This window comes from Apteryx rowi, unplaced genomic scaffold (genome assembly GCF_003343035.1).
Source record: "Apteryx rowi isolate R43461 unplaced genomic scaffold, aptRow1 scaffold_446, whole genome shotgun sequence".
Lineage (NCBI taxonomy): Eukaryota > Metazoa > Chordata > Aves > Apterygiformes > Apterygidae > Apteryx > Apteryx rowi.
Genome location: NW_020450701.1, coordinates 570,429 through 590,170, shown reverse-complemented (window position 1 = coordinate 590,170; position 19,742 = coordinate 570,429). Strand labels below are relative to the sequence as shown.

At 36.7% G+C, this 19,742-nt stretch overlaps 1 protein-coding gene across 5 annotated transcripts in view; it reads left to right on the top strand.

The window, feature by feature from the left end:
• Positions 1–19,742, top strand: part of ARFGEF1 (ADP ribosylation factor guanine nucleotide exchange factor 1) — a 99,728-nt gene that overhangs the window by 27,543 nt on the left and 52,443 nt on the right. For 4 of the 5 annotated variants that reach the window (XM_026077057.1, XM_026077058.1, XM_026077060.1 and 1 more), the window contains exons 2-8: positions 5,142–5,172; positions 8,947–9,103; positions 10,235–10,381; positions 15,204–15,383; positions 17,301–17,574; positions 18,124–18,234; positions 18,921–19,093. In XM_026077057.1, the coding sequence (XP_025932842.1) occupies positions 5,142–5,172; positions 8,947–9,103; positions 10,235–10,381; positions 15,204–15,383; positions 17,301–17,574; positions 18,124–18,234; positions 18,921–19,093 (1,073 nt within the window). The remainder of the gene's footprint in view (positions 1–5,141; positions 5,173–8,946; positions 9,104–10,234; positions 10,382–15,203; positions 15,384–17,300; positions 17,575–18,123; positions 18,235–18,920; positions 19,094–19,742) is intronic. The other variant, XM_026077059.1, reaches the window with a different exon arrangement.

Here is a 19,742-nt window from a genome sequence, read left to right as displayed (position 1 = left end):
TAGGGATACTTGTAGAAAAAAGTTCTTAGACCTTTTCAGACAGTGAAGACCTTTTTGAAACAGTGATGGTCTGTACAAGTGTATGTGAAGATGAAATGGAAAATGAGATTGAACCTAATTTACATTACTCATTTTACCAGCTTTGTGAAACATCTGATGCATTATTTTGCAGTCTCCTGCAATGACATACATCTCTTCAATCAACTCTATCTTTTGCTGTGTGCAAAAGCCTCATTTTCATAAATTCTGTGATAGAGCTCCATAAAGGAGTCATCTTCTAGAGCTGTGTGTGAAAGCAAGAATTTAGAAGGAAGAATTTATTTTGTTATTTCTGCTGCACTTTATTTAGGAATATTATATGTACCTCAATTAATTCTGTTTTAGGACACATCATCCTTTCTGTGTCTTAGAATAATCTGAGCTGTCTTCCACAGTAATTCTGTGTGTACATCAGAGATAATATGGAGGCACTCTGGAAGCTGTAGTCCTTTTCTATAGTCGTCTGTCCCTGTTCCAGCATCTTGTACCTTCTCTTTCTTCTCTTCAAAATCAATGACGATATTGAGCTAATGAGCTTTCCAGGCAGGTCATTTATCTGATGGGAGAATTGTCGTTATCCTGTCTTTTTTATGATATGTTTTTCTGCTGGTAACGCTTCTCAGATTTCTTTTTTTCCTACTGGATATAGTGGTAAAATGACCATGAAAATGTGCTGCGTGTTAACTTGAATTTTAGAGTTAGGGGGGAAGTGGAAGCAGTCAGACAGGAAGAAGATCAGTTTTTCTTTATTCTCAAGGATAAAATTAAATTGCAAGTCTACTGTCCACCTCATTCATAGTAGTGGTATATCATGTGTTTATCTGCCATTTTAAATATGTTAGTTTCTCAAAATAAGTGATGTTCGACACTTTAAGGACCTTTCTTTTAATTTAACAAAGGTTATAAAATCTGTACTTTCACAATAATGGTGATGCAATGCTGCTTGAAACAGTAACAACATTTAATTAGATTGACACTTGAAAAACTTCTTTCCTTGTAATTGTAGAATGCTTCCTTCAATTACAAAAATTTCCATTTTCCGGTATGAATTGTTGTGGCCTATTCTGAAGACTATCTCTCGTAGTATTTTAGGAAGAACAGTGATAATTTGTCAGAATATCAGCAGTGCAACAAAGGCCTTAAGTAGTTCGAAGTGGATTTTTTTTTTTTAATTTTTCTCTATATTTGCAAGTTCTATTTTAGTTTACAAAACAGGGAATAAATTCAGAGATAATTTGCTGCAGCACCAAAATGACAGCTTCCTAGTTCTGTTTGCTGTGTTCTTTGGGAATAAAATGAGCTAGTGCAAAGTAGAACCACTATTTTTGATCTTTATCTTCCTCAAAGTTACTTTATTTTTGTCCGTTTGCTTTTCCTAGTGCTTTGCAGCTGGAGAAACTTGCTTAAGTAGATAGTTTGAGCACTGTTTTGGAACTTGTAAAGCTCAACCGCCAGGGTGGCTGAACGCTGGCCTGCTGTCACGCCTGCTGCTTTAAGTGCTGCTGCAGGAATATTTGCAATCAGGACATGCGCTATCTTTTATTGTAAAAATCAAGTCTAGCTGAAGAACTAGCTTGCTTTTACTTGCTTAAGCAATTTTCACGTTAATTCAATAGTCATAACCATTTCTAATCTGAACAGTGAAAAAGCTCCACTGGAAAGTGCCCCTTCCCCAAAGGGGAACATTGGCCCGACGGGTTTGGCGCTGCAGCAGCCTGGCGCGCACGGAGAAGGGCAGTCAGGATTGCATGGGAACTGGAGCTTTGAACTTGAAAGCTTTTAGCAGGGAGTGAAGACCGCTTGTCCACTTGTGGCTAGCAAGTAGTTTGGTTTATACTCTTTAAATGGGTCAATTTTTCTTTTTCCTTTTTCTTCTTGTTACTTTCTTTTCTCTGCTGCTGCTCCTCAGAAAAGGAAAAAGTTTCTCACCCTTTGTTTTCTGGGGAAGATCATAGAGGCTTTTGAGCACATTTAAGAAGGAGCATTCTGCTGGCATTTAATATGTGGAAGAACCGTGAGAAACTCCAATAGTAGCCTTCTTTTCTTTTCTTTTTTTCCCGCAAGTGTCAATCTAATTAAATGTTACTACCATTTCAAGCTTCAGCGTTTATACCCATAAAATTGTCCATATATTAAACGTTGATCTTTATTTATAGAAAAGCTCTGAATTGCTTTTTGCTCAAGATTTGCTTTTCTTTTTCCCCCCGGTGGCCAAAGTATAGAATAACTTGTAGATACAGAAAAATTTGTGTCGTCAATAAAGAAGAGTGTTGATTCCTGTACCTAAGCGATCTTAAGTTCAAATTGTTAAACTGTTGTTTGCTTCAAGTTGTTAAATTTCAGTTGCAATTGTATCAGATTTCAATCTGTATTACAAGCAGCTGACATTGATTTCCACCACCACCCTTAAGAGAAGGAGAGAAGAGCTGATATCTTATGAAAAATCATTGCTCTGTTTTGCTGATATTTTTTCTAATTGTCCCTGTTTCAAGGTACAATTCTGAACAAAATAGTAGAGGTTGAAACAGTGTCTTCAGGCTTAGATGTTGCCATGTAGAAGTCTAGTCTCTTATGAGAGTTGGTGTGTTGTCTGAGTGTGTTTAAAAAAGGGGGGGGAGGGAGCTAATGTTTTGTGTGCTTTAGTTTCTGAAGGAAGAGTAAAGCATTTCTTATATAGTACTTTCAATGAAGGCAGGTGCATCATTTTCTGTAGGGAAAAAAAAAGTGTTGTTTTTTTTTCTCTGAAATCTTGGATTGTTTCTGTGTTCAGTTTGTTTTATCCAGAATTGAAATATCACCTTTTTTTCAAGTTAAATACCATTTTATAAAATGAGTTCAAAATTTTGGATAGTAATCCAAATATAAAATAGTAAAAATGTTTATTAGCCTGACTTTACAGTTGAATTTTTATAAATTTTAAGTGGCTTCTAAATGTGTGTGTTGTTTTAAACAAAAACTTAATATGGAAAAAGCAAAGTTTTAAAAGAGTGGTAGTGTTAGTCTTTCTATTCACCCAGACTAATACAGATTTAGTAAAGACATTTCTGCTTTTGTGTTGGGTGTCTGTCCCACGCCTTTTTCATGACGCTCGTATTTCCTGACATTTCACAGGCAAAATATATTAGATTTCATTGTTGTCATTATTTGGATTACTATCTGAGCAGAGCTTTAGGATTCCCTTCATTTCTCTATTTTACTACATTTCATTCTGTGTTTGAAATAATTCAGCATTGGGCAAGAATCAGCTCAGTTTTATTTGGAAAGAAGCCATACTGCAGGGTATTTGTTGGTTGGTGGTGCTGTTTGTAGGACAGGCTTCAGAGCGCCTTAGGGAGGAAAGTTACTGGATGTGAATGTTAAGGTAGGAGGTAAAATAATAAAAGCTACAAGGACGCTGGAAGGGAGGAAGAGAATTTCTGCTCCTTTCTGTTGGGGAAAAAATCTGTCCTGAAGTGAGCAAGTGGACTAGAGATCAAGTACGATACCCTGGCAGGAAGGCCTGCTTTCCAAGCAGGACTTCGCTGGACTTTGCTGTCTACAGGAATCCTATCTTGTTCGGTTGGTTTGGTTTTTGTCTTTTGTTTTAACTCTTGTTACTTATTGAGAAGATCTGGAGCGCCAGATTGTTTTCATGTTTTGTTTAGTCCCGGATGTGCCACATTTGAACCGATTCTGGACTACACCTCTCTCGGATAAAACTAACCACTGGGTCTTGTCAGGGAGAAGCAGAAGGAGTAGCAGTCACCTCAGAAATAACCTTTCCAGTCTGGCTTGGCATGCACTCTTTATGTTCGCTTTTCCCTACGTTAAGCAAGTCTATTCCTATATATATTTGATACCCTCAAGTCAATAGGGCTGCTGAATATTACTAGTGATCAGTGGTAAAATACCAAATTTAGGAGGCCATCTGATGTCAAGTGAACCAGTAGAGCTCTGTAAAATGGTAAATGAGAGAGGGATAGGACACGTACAGAGTGTGCTTTTGCTGTATGGCAGCTTAGTTAGAAATATCAGTTTCTTTTTTCAGAGTCAATCAATACCACTTATTCAAAGGTTATACACAAAAATCTAGGTAATATATTGGTTTCAGCTGATTGTGCTTTTAAAAGGTGGTTGTAACGCAATTTTGTCTTTTCCTGTTAATGGAAGGAAAAGACTTTGCCTGCATGTGCGTAGTGAAGGTTTTTTATTTTAATATCTTTTGTGTGTTTGACTGGTATTTGACATTAAATGGTTCTCCTGAGATGATTTTTTTTAAGAATATATGCTCTTTTTTTTTCTTGATCCTGTACATTTTTATTTAAGAATGTAATTTTACAGTATAGAGAAGTAAGTCCATGAAAACCGGTATTTCCTATGATTTCTGTGCTAGTTAACAAGAGGTTACAAAGACGCTTGTGAAATTGAAGAGGTTTCTTAAAATTAGTTGAGTAATCTTAAAAATACTTTAAAATATATTATAAAATGTGACTTAGAATGTCTTGCCAACAGCATTAAACTATCAGTCTTTTTGGTTTTTTTTAACATGGTATGAAATAGAGGTGCTATTTTTTTTTTGCCCTTAGTCATTATTTTAGTCTCTAACAGTGTTTTAAAAAAAAAGAAAAAGAAAAATCTTAAAGCCATGAAGGCTGTGTGTAAGAAGCAGTAATGGTGCTCATCTGTAAAATCTACATTTAACAAGTGGCATATTCTTTAGGGATAGCTGAATAGTTCTAACAATATTTGGGTTTTCCTCATTTCTATAAACGTGAGCCTTGAAAGGAGGGAGTGAATGACAGAAAATTTATTCTTTCCTTTCGACATCATGGCAAAAATATTTAGGGATGTGTTATTTGGTTGGCATGACTGGATGCAAATTTAAGCGTCAAGTTTTGAATATAAATTCTAATAAAATTTCGATACAATTTGCAACCAATACAAGTGAAGAGTAGAAACACTTATGAACCTGCTTATAAACATGTGCTTGCTGTTTTAAACTAACCCTGGTTTCAAATAATGTTTGCCTAAATAGTTTCACTTTAGATCTGTTATGTTATTTTAATTATATATTTGTGATTATGATGCTGTTTGCATAACTATGCCTTTGTTTCATTTTACAGAGGAAATAAAGGCTGAAACAGAAAAGCAAAGGTATGTAATAGTTCATCACATTGAGCAATAGTGCTTTGACTGCTTAAATGTTTACTGAGCTTCTTATGAATTGTGAGTTATGGGCTCACTCAAAGAGTTCTCAGTCTATTTTGTAAGATTGGAGGTATCCAGGAGCGTGCGAAGATGTGCTAATTACGGTGCAAGGCACAGGAACTGGGAGTCAGGACAGAAGAGCTTGGAGGATGTGGGCTGAACTTGCCCAGCCAAGGTGGGCAGGAGCAGGGATCGAGGTTGGATGAGGATTTTGTAGGTAGCAGAGAAAAGGAAGTATGGATGAGGAGCCTGAGATGAGAAGGATTTTGAAAGGGACTTGGAGACTGTGCTGAGGGGGGAAGATCTGGAATACAAATAAAAGCCTCAAACTCTGAGGGAGCAGGGGACTGAGGCTGCAGGGAGGGAGTGGGAATGAGTGGAGAAGACGAGTAATTTGAAAAGATAAGTGTGTGGGAAGGATCTTGTTAGGGAATAGGTATGGAAGGTTCTTTGATTCTGGAGATGATTCCTCTAGAATTGAGACTAGAAGCCAAGATTGACGTTCAGCAGTCTTCACTGTCAACAAGTAAATTTTTAAGTATGGATAAGCTGTGGAATCCATTATTAGTATTTAATTGCATGTTCCACCGGATCTCCATCCTCATTCAGTGCATGTTACTAACCATGAGTCAGGGTTGTGTTGTGATGGCTGTTTACACCACTTGCTGAAAGAATTGGATCAGCAAGCAAAACTGATGATGAAAGTGTTTTTATGGCTTAAAGAGTAGACTGCTGCCTGGGGACCTGTGTTCCACCCTGTAACAGGATTCCTGTTTTAGGCAAAGCATTAAGCCACAGTTGTCAAAATTGACTGCTGATGGTTTGTGCCTTCTCTTCCAGGCTTCTGAGTTGAGATCTACAAGCTTTGATTTGTGTAGTTGCTTCCTTTCAGATGTAAAGGACTATTTAATATCAAATATGCTTGAACAATTTAGGCTAATGGCTTTTCAAATTGGGCATGTGAAAATTATTGGATGCATCTCATTGAATTTCTGTGCTTCAGTTCCCATCAGCAAAATAAAGACAAAGCCATCATAGTTCATAGTAAGGCTGTAAAAATAAATTTAGTGTATATGCACTGTTCAGGTAATATTGCAACGAGCACCGCATACAGTCTTAGATGGAAAGTAATAATTTGTCTTTGTAAGTTTTTCTTAGTGTAAGTAAAGCAAAGTTCACATTTTGAAGAATGAGAAGAAAAAAATGCTGAATGTTAAATATTCAGTAAGTGATATTCATTCTCGACACTGAATATGGAAAAGTGATAGCTGATCCTGTAGTTTGATATCATTCTAAAACTAATGTGGGAACTGAATTATAATAACATGCACAATGATGATTCAGCCATTTCTGAACTTTTGGGTGCTTGACTTCTGTCCTGGTAAATAAGTTGTGTTTTTTGTGTAGAATGGCTATAACTCTTACCTGTGTATATACATGTTCTAAATAAATTTTGATTTCTTTTCTTCAGTGGTGTCTTTATTCTGACAGTAGATTTTCAGTGGTCTTTTGCTGCTATGAAGGTATTGCTGGACCTGGTAACTCTGAATGGGTTTAGCCTATTCTTACTGTAGAGCCAAACTGTTCTTTGTAGATGCAGTAGAAAATACTCTTTTTCTGGGCCTTAGAATAGAGAAACCTTCTAGTTTATCAGATTATTTTCAGCTTCTTATTTCTATAAGTGAAATTCATATATTCTAACAAAATATTAGGGACTTTAAATGATGATTGTTTAAATTTTTCCAGTCCCCATTCTAGGAAATTGGTCTCACAGCTAGGCCGGAGTTCATTGAAAAAATAAAGCGTTTCTACCTGCTGAAAGTTTTGCATGGAAAAACTGCTAGAAGTAATTTATTACTACTATTATTATTATTATTATTATTTTACTGGGGTTTTTTGTTTGTTTGTTTGGTTTTTTTTTTTTTTTTTTTACCAAGAGCAGTGTTTGACAGCAGGAGGGAGGGATATGGAATAGAAAAGGACAAGATAACTGTTTCCCTGTGGATGCTGCCAAAATCCTTTTAAAAACTCACTGTTTGATATATACATCAGCCTCTTTCTGTGGCTGGTACGTAAATATCAGCCTAGTTCATAATCCTCATGCTTGGTGGATACCATGGTGGAAGAAAGCTTTGTGAGCTACAGTTTCTCACAGTCAGCTGGAAAAAGCATCTAAAGTTCTTTCTTGGCTGACATGAAGAAGCAAAGACCTTTTGGGATTAATTCAGATGTTTGCTTCGTCAGACTTCTTCCTGGAAAATCCCTTCTCTCCCCTTCTTCTCCTCCACCCTGGCATGAGCAAGGTGATGAGCCTACTGAATTATCTTTATTACTTTTATTATTTTGGGGATTTTTTTCTAGCCTTCAATTAAGAAAAGCTTCAGGCTTCTGCATTAACTTACTGTGAAACAGATCCTTCATTTTTTGAGGCTCATCTTGCCCTGTTCCTTATTTCTAGAAAATTCTGGTTTTATTTCTGGAGTGCTCTTTTAACCTGATTTTAATGATGCCAGATGGGCATAATCACTAGATGAACAACAATCTGTTACAGGACATGAGCAAGAGATACCAGCCTTCCACTCCTCAGAGGAAAGCTTTTACAGCAGTTTCAGAGAGGTTTAAGAATATGGAGAGACATTGCACTCTGTATGGAACCTATTTGATTTGGGTGTTTGTCCAAAAGAGCTGTGTTTCCAGCAAAACGATAAAGAGCAGTAAGTAATGTTCCATATCTGCCTGAAAAACAGACCTTTGCTTTTCTTCAGGAAAAAAAAATATAGGCACAAATTCTTAAAACTTCAGAAGTTATTTAGTAGAAAAGTAGAATCTTAACACTAATCAGTCAATGTTAAGACATGGAATTTAGGAACCTTTCTAAACAAGGTTAACTCCTTAACAAGGAGGGCTGTTTGAATATGGTACCAAGCATCTTTTTTCAAGGACGATCCAGTCTGTTCCATGGAAAGCTCAAGTATTGATCTTTCATCACGTTGGCTAGTTTGAGGTTTTCTCAAATTTTGTACAGTTACAGTCATCTCAGATACTTTGCCCAAGTGGGGTATATTGGTAACCACTGATCTCTAAAATTCTGTGGTGCTGTCTGAAGCACATATAGAAAAAATAACTTTTTTTTCCCTGAGTATGTCCAGGATTGAAATCAGACATGATTTAATCTTCAAAATGCATGTAATTGGGTTTTGTTTGTTTGTCTGAAATACCAAAGTGAGCTTGTATTATAGTACAGTAGCTCAATACTTCTTAACTTTCAGGATCATCAAAAAAAGCATTTCTAGTGAGTTGTATTTTTCTCTGCTCTAGTAATAAAATTTCTACCTAGACTTCTCTGGGAATCATTCTTGAACGTGGAAAAGCTATCGAATGGACTTCCCTTCCTCCCCTCTGCCTTCACCATCCACGTAGGAAGAGACTTTTTTCTGGTTTTAGAGGAAACAAGTCTTTATGCCTTCAAACCAGCAGGGACCACTGAAGATCTATGTAGTGTGGAAATGCGTTAGTTTGTGTGATCCAGAAAGGAGACAGATTCAGTATAAAAACTGTTAAGAATATTTATATAACTGTATTACCTTTGCGTTCACTTTGTAGAAGGCATTCTTTCCTTATGTCAATTTTCTTGATATTTTATTTGATTCATTAATACTGTGAAGGTGAGAATTATTTGTGTGGTCACTTACAGCTTTCTAACTAAATCATTCTGTTTAGTCCCCCTCATGGAGAAGCAAAGCCTGGTTCAAGCACTCTTCCACCCGTGAAATCAAAGACGAGCTTTATTGAAGCTGACAAGTACTTCCTACCATTTGAACTGGCGTGCCAGTCGAAGTGCCCCAGGATTGTTAGTACATCCCTAGATTGTTTACAGGTCTGTATGAAGATGAGCTTTAACTGTCAACTACAAAATTTTGTTAGTTTGAATGGTTGGTTACGGTTATATCTGACAAAGAATGTTGTTTTTCTGTTATTTTACCTGATGGCGCACACAACCAAATTGAATATATTTCAGAGAAAAGGTGAACATATGTCTTATTATTTATTATGTTATGTATGTATATTTCTGTGTATACACATATAACCACAAACAGTTGCAGGTTTGGATCAATTTTATTATATCATAATACAACTACCTATTTTAATGTGCGCATATTTCTGTGTATTGAATTACTATTAGTAACTTAAATGAAAGACTGAAACTTCACTAGCATAGCAGGTATATCATTGTCAAATTCATTTTATGTTGTTTATACTTGCAGTAAAATATTTTAAATTTGAAATGGATAGTCTTTCAAAACTTGGGGGTTTGTTGCTGCTGTAATGTTTTCCGAACAACGTCTGCAGCACAGAACTCTGCCATTCTCTTCTTCTGAGTAGCCTGACAACACTGAACTCAATGAATATATTTACATTCACAGGCACATGCATACCTGGCATGCTGTCGCACTATGATGCCTTGCTACTCTGTATATTTAAGTAGGTAGGCCACGGAGATTTACAAGTATTCTCATGCCTGAAGTGTTTGGAACAGGATTTTGTTAATTTTGTAATAAATACTTTTTCAAAGTATTGAAGATCTGTAGAGAGAAAGGGACAGTAGAACACTTAACAAACAGAAGACTAGTTAATACTTTGAACAGAAACCGTTTGCAGTTGAGTTATTTGTCATTAAAAACATTAGTGTGCTGACTACATATGAAGACTTGTGTGATATGAGTTATTTTAGAATCCTGTTTGTTTTGAAATAATTGTTAATTTAATTACTGAACCAAAGATTTAATACTAAGCTTGTTGACAAACTTTGTATTGCAGTTGCTGAGTGAAAATTGAATAAATCTGGAGGGCTTTTAAAAAAAAAATCCTTCACATTTTATGAGATTTGGGGTAAAACATGCTTTTTAATTATTCTGTTCAAATTAGTGGTATCAAATTAATTTATATATTCTAATAAAAGGCTGACTTATTTTTTAAGCTTTTATTTCTGTTTTTTTTTCCCCTCCAGAAACTTATAGCATATGGGCATTTGACAGGGAATGCTCCAGACAGCACAGCTCCAGGCAAAAAATTAATTGACAGAATTATTGAGACAATATGTGGCTGTTTTCAAGGCCCTCAAACGGATGAAGGGGTTCAACTTCAAATAATAAAGGTAATATGATTAAATACTACTTCCAGTATTTATAATAGTGACAGCAGGAAGATATTCATGGTCTCAGAATTCAAAAGCAAGAATGTATAATTTGAAAATGTAATTAGTTTTTTAAATATATTCTTGATCCTGTTTCTTTAAGATAGAAAATCCCTGTCTTCTGCTTCTTTTTCCACTCTCTCTCCTTACATTTTGAGTGAAGTCATGATTGTGATAGGAAGTTTTGTGCGCAGAGCACAGGGTGAAATTTCATTCACAGCAGATCAGTGGAGTTCTCTTAATTGTGCAGAATTACAGTGAAATGATCCTGCACTCCCAGTGGGGAAGGCGATGATTAAGAAGCAGATTTTAAAATCAATTTTGAAATTATTATATGAAATGCAATTAGAGCTGGCAGTCAGTTGTTACCATGGTGGTTTTGTGCTAGTGTGTCACAGACTTGTGCTTGAAGGAGGTCTGGAGTTTCTTTGCATATCCTAGGTAAACTCTGCATGCAGAGTTTGTACAAATAAATGGTTCTGCAGAGCTGTAGCTTTTTTGATTGCGCTCAGTAATCCTGGGAATGCCAGCTAATGGAAATGTCTTAATCTACTCTGTGAATGATTGTGGTGATGATGATGAGCAGTAGTGAAGAATACAGTAAAGGGTGATTATGAAGAATGGAAAGTTTGTTACCTCGTGTTCTTGTGCATAGGAGTCCTGAGGTGTTGATATTTCTTGCAGATTAGATTTACTTATTTTACTGCAAAGGAGGTACTTTGTTCCCCTGTTCCTTTTCGTAGGTCCAGCCTCCCTTTTTCTTGACGCCTCACTTCTCCAGCAAATAGTCATAACGTGTTAGTTTATGCTGCTGTTGTCCAGATTTGGTGTTCTGTGTGCTCAAGCGTTCAAGGCATTTCTAATCTTTCAAAGGGAAGTTTTTGCTGATTTAGATTTTCAGTAACTGAAATCTGGGTATCTGCCTCTTGCTGTAATGCCTTCTCTCTCCATGCTTGATTATTTTAGCCCTCTCAGCCCTTGATCCGTACCTGGGCCAAGATGTAAAGAAGTTAACCTCCTGCCTAAAAGGGGATGTCTGTGAGCTAAAATTCTTTGTCCAAGAAAACCATTGAGAATGTTAATTCTTCAACGATTTTAAAATGCATTAAGTGTATAAACTCATTTAGTGCCTTCATTTTTGGACTTTTTAGACTTTGCTAGTTGTCATATGTGTATTCTTGGGAAAGTGGAGAGTACTGTTTTGGCTTTGGCTTCATGTTTGTCCAATGGCTCTACACTATGAAAAGCGTCAGAATTAGAAATAATTTTCTGGCTGAAAATTATTCCCTCTGACTTTCTTCAGGGGAAATGATACAACTGCTAAGTTGGTCACGTTCTTTGAGGCTTCGTAACTCTTCGGTTCTGGGCTGATGATGCAGCTTTTCTGGTATGATTTCAAGGATGGATCTTGTGCCTTTTTAAACTGCTCCGTGGTCCTGATGATTGGTGTATTCTCTAGGAATTTGAATCCCTTCAGGCAGGCAGAAGGCAGGAGACCAGGGTTCCCTGCTTTCTGGGCAGGCACTGTGAAAAAGCTATTACACGCACCACAAGCAGCACTCCCAGTAGGGCAGCTGCATTGCCAGCACCACTGTAAAATGCGAGAACCCGGATCGCTCGGGCACCTTCCTCTCTGGAGACTTATCCAAGCTCTACATACCTACGTAGTATGCCACCCTCGGTCAGGGACCTAGGAGCCAGAGCCAGGTAAGAGTTCAAATGTGGTGTTATTTGCCGGCTTCTGGATGACTTGCTAACAAACGGCTTTTGAGGTTTTGGTGAGTCGTCCTAAGCAGGTTCCTAACCACCAGAGCAGCTTCGGCATTCTGATAGTACCTCTTTCTGCTGACTGGCAAGGAAATAATCCTGCCAAAGCCAAGGGGCATAACTTCTCTCTTCTTAGGTGTCTGAGCTTAGAGATGTATCTCGCAGTAGTCTGACAGCTGGGGCAGTGCTGCTTAAGCAACAGTTTGTTTTCTGTCTCTGCTTTTTGTTGCATGTTCTAATCCCTGTAATTGCCTCTTTCTTCGTCTGCAGACTCCATGAAGAACCAGACTGGGAAACTGGCCTTTTTCTCCTTTCCTCTTGTAGTTTAGTTTCAATTGGTGTAATTTTGATGTGAAGCTGTGCGAACGCTTACTAGAGTGCAGTGGAGGGGGTGGCCAGAGGCAGAAGGGAAGCAGGTAATTAGGCTAGTTCTGCCATTGCAAGTTGCTTAAATTATGTTTGAAGTGGTTCCATCAAGAGAGTCTTTGTTGCCTTTAGGCTTGCTCTGCTGTGGCATTTGTGGCTTGTGTCTGTAAAGTTGCTCTTGACACCTGCAGAGCTGTTAGTTGAGGTTTTGTTTACATTTCTGTCTGGCCTTTTTGTTACAGAAGAGTTATTATGTATGATAAAATAAACTCTTAAAAAAATCTATAAAGACAGAATAGGGATGGGGAGAAGGATGGCAGATGAGAGTTTGTGCAAACCTTTTCTCTGCTTAACTGGAGCCTGCTGCTGAAAGAGGTGGTCTTCTACTCATCTGTGTCCCCTCTTCCTGCCTCATATTCGTTGAAAATATTTCTGCTAAACTGCGAATACTAGAGGAGGAGAAATTGCATTGAGACATGAAGTAAGCATGAGTAATAGCCTGAGAATGGCTCTTAATTGGCAGGGATATGAAAGATATTAACAAAAGGTCAAAATTAAAAATGGTGTTCAGTATATAAATGTGAGTAGTAGCCATTAGGGTTTGTTATCTACAGTGCCTGAGAAGGAAAGAAACCAAAAGAAATTAGGACGTCTGTAGCCATACTGAACTCTTTAATAGCTAGGCATCTACAAGGAGATGCCCTGTTGAAAAGACTGAATTCTCAATTTGCACAGAAGATGGCGTTATTAAATGAATTTGTATTATTAAGCGAGGCTGCCAGGAAGTATGTCTGTGTGTGTGTATCTGTATAAATGTGTCTTTGCACACACAGCCCCTTATCAGGCGATGTGAAAAGAACTATGAGCTAACTAAGCTTTAGCACTCATGACAAGCATAGGGAAGAAATTTATGAAATTCAGGCTGTCATGCCAGTTAAAACAATAAAGTACATAATCCACCTCCAGCCTTGTCTCCTTTTCCTGTTCTGTGGCGGTATTGAATCACTGCAAAGGGGGGTAGAGTTAAGGATGCTGATATGAACTTGAGCTCAGCGCTTTCTGGTTCTCAGAAGGTCAGTGACACACAAACTGAATTTGGTGGGAGGAACAGTTCCAGTGCTGGGAGATCTTAATTCCTTTAATGAAGCTGTTGTCTATAGTTTGCCTTGCTTGGTTGCTGGGGGATTGTAATAAAAAAAATTAAATTAAATTTTTTAAAAAAAGCTTTCTAGTTGGCATTTAGGCAGTACTAGTTTGTAGAATGTAGCATGAGATGCTGTTTAGTGGTCATACAGGTAACAGTGTACTCTCTCCAATGAGAAATATAAGCATAGTTATCCATATATGTACCTCCGTATATCTACTGATGAGAGAACTGTGATGCAAATGGAAAATAAGAAAGGACCTTGGGGCACCTGGTCTGGGAGTAGAGTTCAGGACTCCTGAGAGACAGGTCAGCGAGGTGGGGGTTTTGTTTTTTTCCCATTAAGCTACGCAGTGGTGTTTCTTTGTTGTTTTGTTTTGAGATTTCTTCTTTTTAAGTGTTTGAGTGAGAAATGGACACTCGTCTGCATGTTGATGCTGTGTTGTGACAGAGAAGCTGACAATGTCTGTGAGAGAATTTAGACATGGTTTGATGAATATATTATACAGCATTTAAAATAACTTTGGTTTTAATTGTGAGAAAGAGACTTTCCAATGTACAGGCTTTCCAGTGCTTCTGTTTTTCTCATGCTTTCCTTAAGCATCCCATTAAATCATTAGCTCTGTCAAAACCTTTAATGCATAAAACTTCTTCTTGATTTCTGACACCTTCTACTGGTGTACAGTGGTTAGTGTATGTATGTTCGTTCCATTATGGACCAGGTTCTTCCCCCTTCCTTCCACACCCCAACGTTTCCCCCTGCCCCAGTCTTTCTGGCAATGTCTTTGCACCCTGTCTTCAACTTCCATCTATCTCTCTCTTTTTAATCAGCCTACCTATACCTCGCATAAGGATAATGTGTTGCTTAATTATGTATTACCTGTTTTTTTCATAGGCTTATATGCATACGTTTTGTAAAATAAGAGAAGCAGAAACTAGCTGAAATGGAAAGAAAGAAGTGAGTCTCTACAGAGGGAAACACAATATTCTACCATATATCCAAAGAGTGTTTAGCGTGGGTAGTTGCCTCAGTAGTAACTGCCTAATCACATACTCAATCTTCATTCTTCACACTTACATTTATTTTTAAAATAGTTTTTGAACCCTCTGAGTTACTTTCTGTATTTTAACCAGTAGTCTATTTTTCCTGTTTTGTGCCTAAAAAAGATTCTAGGGTGTTTTTATTAACTGCCTGTCTTGATAACTCTATTGGTCACTTCTTCCTACTAAGTGCTATGAAAAAATTGAGTGTATTTCCTAAATATGTTAGTAAAAACACTCTTAATTTAATAACTGGTATGTGTGATGGTCAGATATGGCTATGATACTACATGGGAAAACATAATTAAACTAGAGTTTAAGATATGTACTTATTGCTTTATATTTAAAAAGTAATCCATGACTGATATTTATTTGCACACTGTTTCATTGAAGAGAAGTTTCTGATTGGAATGTTTGTATATATGTGTGTATGTGTATATAATTTTTCTTTTTTTTTCTTTTAAGGCTTTGCTCACTGCAGTAACATCTCAACACATAGAAATCCACGAAGGAACAGTGCTGCAGGCTGTAAGAACATGTTACAACATCTATCTAGCAAGCAAAAACCTCATAAATCAAACCACAGCCAAGGCCACTCTCACACAAATGCTGAATGTCATATTTGCACGTATGGAAAATCAAGCAGTAAGTATCTTGGTATCTTTAGTCTTCATAGAAAATAGTTCTTTAAAAGCAAACTACCCTGAGAGATTTGGTTTTTCATTATTAGTAAAGCTCATAGTCTTTCCTAATTTAAATCCCAGGTGAAGTACTTTGTTAAAAATCTGTTAGCTTGCATTGTTTCTTTTGTTTTGCTCTCAGAAATTGGTGTGTGTGTGTGTGTGTGTAGGGTTTGAACTTCTCATATTGAGCCTCTACAGCCAATGGATGTATTTGACTTCAGTTTCTCTTCTCAGGCTGTCAAGAGGTGTAACACTACCTCTGTTTGTAAGAGTGCATGTGGAATAGGCTAGTCTTTGTGAAATGCTCAGATGTTGTGGTGGTGATAAGCACCAAAGGAGTAATCCATGATAAGAATAATACTCCACAATCATGTAATCACTTACATTCTTGTAACATTTTTATGTGTAATAGTCAGTAACAGATACCTACCTGTATGTCACCAAAACTGTCATTGTGAACAGTCAGCAGGGACCCCATCATACGCCCTACGCCTTCTACTGCTGATAATAATGATCAATAAGGCAAAGTAATTAATTCCTATAAAAACCAGGTGGATCCCCAGATCAGAGAACTACTTGAATTCCTAGCTACTTCTAGAAGTAATTCTGCTGCATTATTGCAGACTCTAGCAGTTTCCTTTCAGAATATGTAGTGGATATAAGTTTGCACTTACTTTTTCTTAGAAGCAACTGTTTATTGGTACACGATACCATCATAGTCATATATTTACAATACATCATATTTATGGTAGGTCAAGGCACAAACCATGCAATACATGAGTGCTTTGAGAAATCTGCAGTTAGTGTCTTTTTAAGCAACTTAATATAGGATAGGATTTATTAGCCTACAGTGGAAGTCTTTATTTTTGCCATGCTGTACATCCAGTCTTTATGTAAATTGATAAATGCTTCTGCTTGTCTTGCACACACAGGACAGTTATTTTAATTTGCAAGCTAAGAAATGGTGGAAGCAATTATTTAATCCGTAAGGGATGTGTCTACTCAGAGATGCATAGCACCCTGAAAGATGTAGCATAGAAAGCTTTAAGTGGAAGAGTAAATGGCAGAGATCGTAATTAAGTTACAAAATTTTTGGTAAATGCTAGACTTGCCAGGATAGAAAGATAGCTCTTAGAGCATCACATCAAAGAACACCCTACTTTGCTTTGGTTTGACTTTGGTTGCTGTTGCCCTGCTCCATGAGTTATATTGCAGGTTCCAATCCAAGAAAACATAAAACCAAGATAGTTTTTGTCTTAAAATTTTAAGCTGGCAAAATCATTTCTTCCTAGGGGTCTGTCTTCTCTAGTATTTTGCAAGTGTTACTCTTCTTTTGATTTTCAATTCTAGCTTTTTTTTCTGGATGTTTGCTCAGTCAGTTTGCCCTTGTTACTTTAAGTCTTTCCCTTAATACCACAGGCTCATAGTATAGCAGAAGATGACTCTAAGTTCTTCTATGTCTGTCTCTGTGAGGTCTTTAAAAAAAAAAAAAAAAAAAAAAAAAACCTGCCTTGATGTTTCTTCATGCAGTCATTGTATACTGTCAGACCTCCAGGCTGAGCTTAGGTATAGGGCAGGCAGACAACTCTTGTTCTTGTAGTATGTCTCATTTATTTATCCTTCTTCCATAGTGAAAATATGTAAGTGTAATGCGCCTAGCTGGGAAGCAGTTCTCTTACAAAATGTTTATTCTTTGATAACAGAAGTAGTTGTAATAATACAAATGATGCATTTTCTTAAACTCTTATGGCTTTGTTAAGGCATTACGTAAGCAGAGACAATAAGAACTACATGTTTATAAAACGACACATACACTATGCATACAGCTCATATTTTGGTCTGCTGATAGAATTTTTGTGCAATTGCAATATTCTTCTAGCTTCAGGAAGCCAAACAGATGGAAAAGGAAAGACACAGACAGCAGCACCATCTACAGCAGTCTCCAGTAAGCCATCATGCGCCCGAGTCACCTCAGTTGAGACACATTCCAGCACAGACCGATCAGCTGTCTAAAGAACATGAGAGGGAGCTTGACCACAACACAAATGATTTGGACAAGAACCTTCAAGAAGATACAGAGGCAGAAAATGGATCTGATATTTCTAGCGCTGAAAATGAACAGACAGAAGCTGACCAGGCTACAGCAGCAGAAAGTAATCAGTGTGTATTTGTTTCATGGAGGGAGGGAATAGGTCTGTGAAAAAGAAAGGATGAGGACTGTTCCCTCCCCCCATCCCCTTTCCCACCCCTCATATAGATATTTTTCACATAGTTGATTAAAACAGAATGTCTGCTGGTGGTGTTACCACTGTTAAGCTATATCACAAATATTGCTTATTCTGACATTTATTCTGTTGTGGTCACTGTAGGAAAGATGCCTCTTTGCACCTATGTAATGTTGGGAAAGTTTTTGAAAATAATATTTCAGAAACAGTAACTTTTTAGTGTTTAACTTATGTAAATATACAAAATTGATGTATTTTCTGCATAGGTCTGCATATTAATTACCACTTACAAGTTGAACGCTGGAAAGTTCATTCTTCAATTACTGTTTTCAAAACATCAACCACTACTATTTTTAAAATGTGTACTCCCCTATCAATAGATTTGTTATTGAATTTTTTTTTAAGTATTAAATATAAGCAAAATACTTCCTTAATTTCTGAGCTTCTCAGTAATATTTGTTTGAATTTTTTTTTGAGATCTTTCTAAGGCTGATGGAGGAACATATGATGGTGAAAATGAATGTGAAGAGAAAGCACAAGAAATTGTACAAAGTATTGTGCAGGAAATGGTGAACATAGTAGTTGGAGGTATTATATCCATATTAATTCATCTGTCTATTCAATAAGGACTACAATCTGAAGCTTGACACTAAGAATTATTTTAACACTACTGACTATTTAGCTAAAATATACTTTTATTTAAGTAACATTTATGTGTTAATTTTTTTAAGTTGTCAGACCTTAACTGTGCATTATTTGACAATAAAGTGGACGAGATTTCAAGGATTAATTTACACTCTATTGGGGCATGTTGTTCTTTCAAAAAAAGAAAAAAAGAAAGAAACAAAGCCCAAGTTCTTTATTTGTGATCTTAATTTATGATCAGTTTTCTCAGAATTTTTGTTCATTTTATTTTTCTGTTTTGTGCCCACATAAAACACAATGGGCTTGTCTCTGAAGTAGTAATGAAGCACAACATTTTTCAGTTTGTTGGAAAGTACGTATGAAATTAATGACTTTTTTTCCCAGCACTTGTTGGAAACTTGGTAGAATGGTGAGCCTAGTACTGTAAAGTTCCCAGTCACTTTTGATAGTGATTTCCATCTACTAGTGGGAACTAGTGTTCAGTTTTTTAGCGATATGATGTAAATTTTGCCTTAAGCTCCTTCCTACCTTATGAAACTTCGATTTTGGTTGATTTAGTATTTAAAAGCTCTTTTTACTTTGCATTCTTACTTAACATTTGGGGTTAATTTTTATATCTTTTTTAACAGATACAGAAGGGACTGCTGAAAGTGCAAGTGCTGATGGCACGATTGTAACGTTAGAGGATGGCAGTGACAGTGAAAACATTCAGGCAAATGGAATTCCAGGGACTCCAATTTCTGTTGCTTATACACCATCTTTACCTGATGACAGATTATCTGTCTCTTCCAATGACACTCAGGTACAGGCAAATGTAAATTAGGAAATCCTGAAAAAGGACTGATCAAGATAGATTTTTTTTTTTTTATTACTATTATTATTATTTTATTGTTATTATTTTTTGGCCAAACAGCTCTATAGAGAATGTTTAATATAATTCCATAAAATAACTTACTCAGATGAGTTTCAAGTGTTAAATCATGTTTTAAGCTTTATTGCATTTTTAATACATACCCTCTGTTTTATCAGGTATCAGCATGTGTACAGTATCTACTGACAGAAGGTCTCTGCTGTCAGTGTAGTAAATACTTAGGTTTGGAAAGAATAGATTTTAAACTTAAAAGGCTACAGTCACGAGACATATGCCATTCTAGCTGAAGATAACATGAAGATAACATTAAGCATGTTGCTTATGTAAGCGTTGCTTATATAGGGAACAATAGTACAGAATTGCAAGAACTTGGTAGTAGGAATCGGTATTGTACCCTAAAAGTTTTACCAGATGGATCTTGCCACAGATATGTAACTACTTGTGTTCTAATGAAATGCCTTTTTTTTTCTTTTTTCTTTTCTTTTTTTCTCTCTTTCTCTCTTTCTCTCTTTCTCTCTTTCTCTCTTTCTCTCTTTCTCTCTTTCTCTCTTTCTCTCTTTCTCTCTTTCTCTCTTTCTCT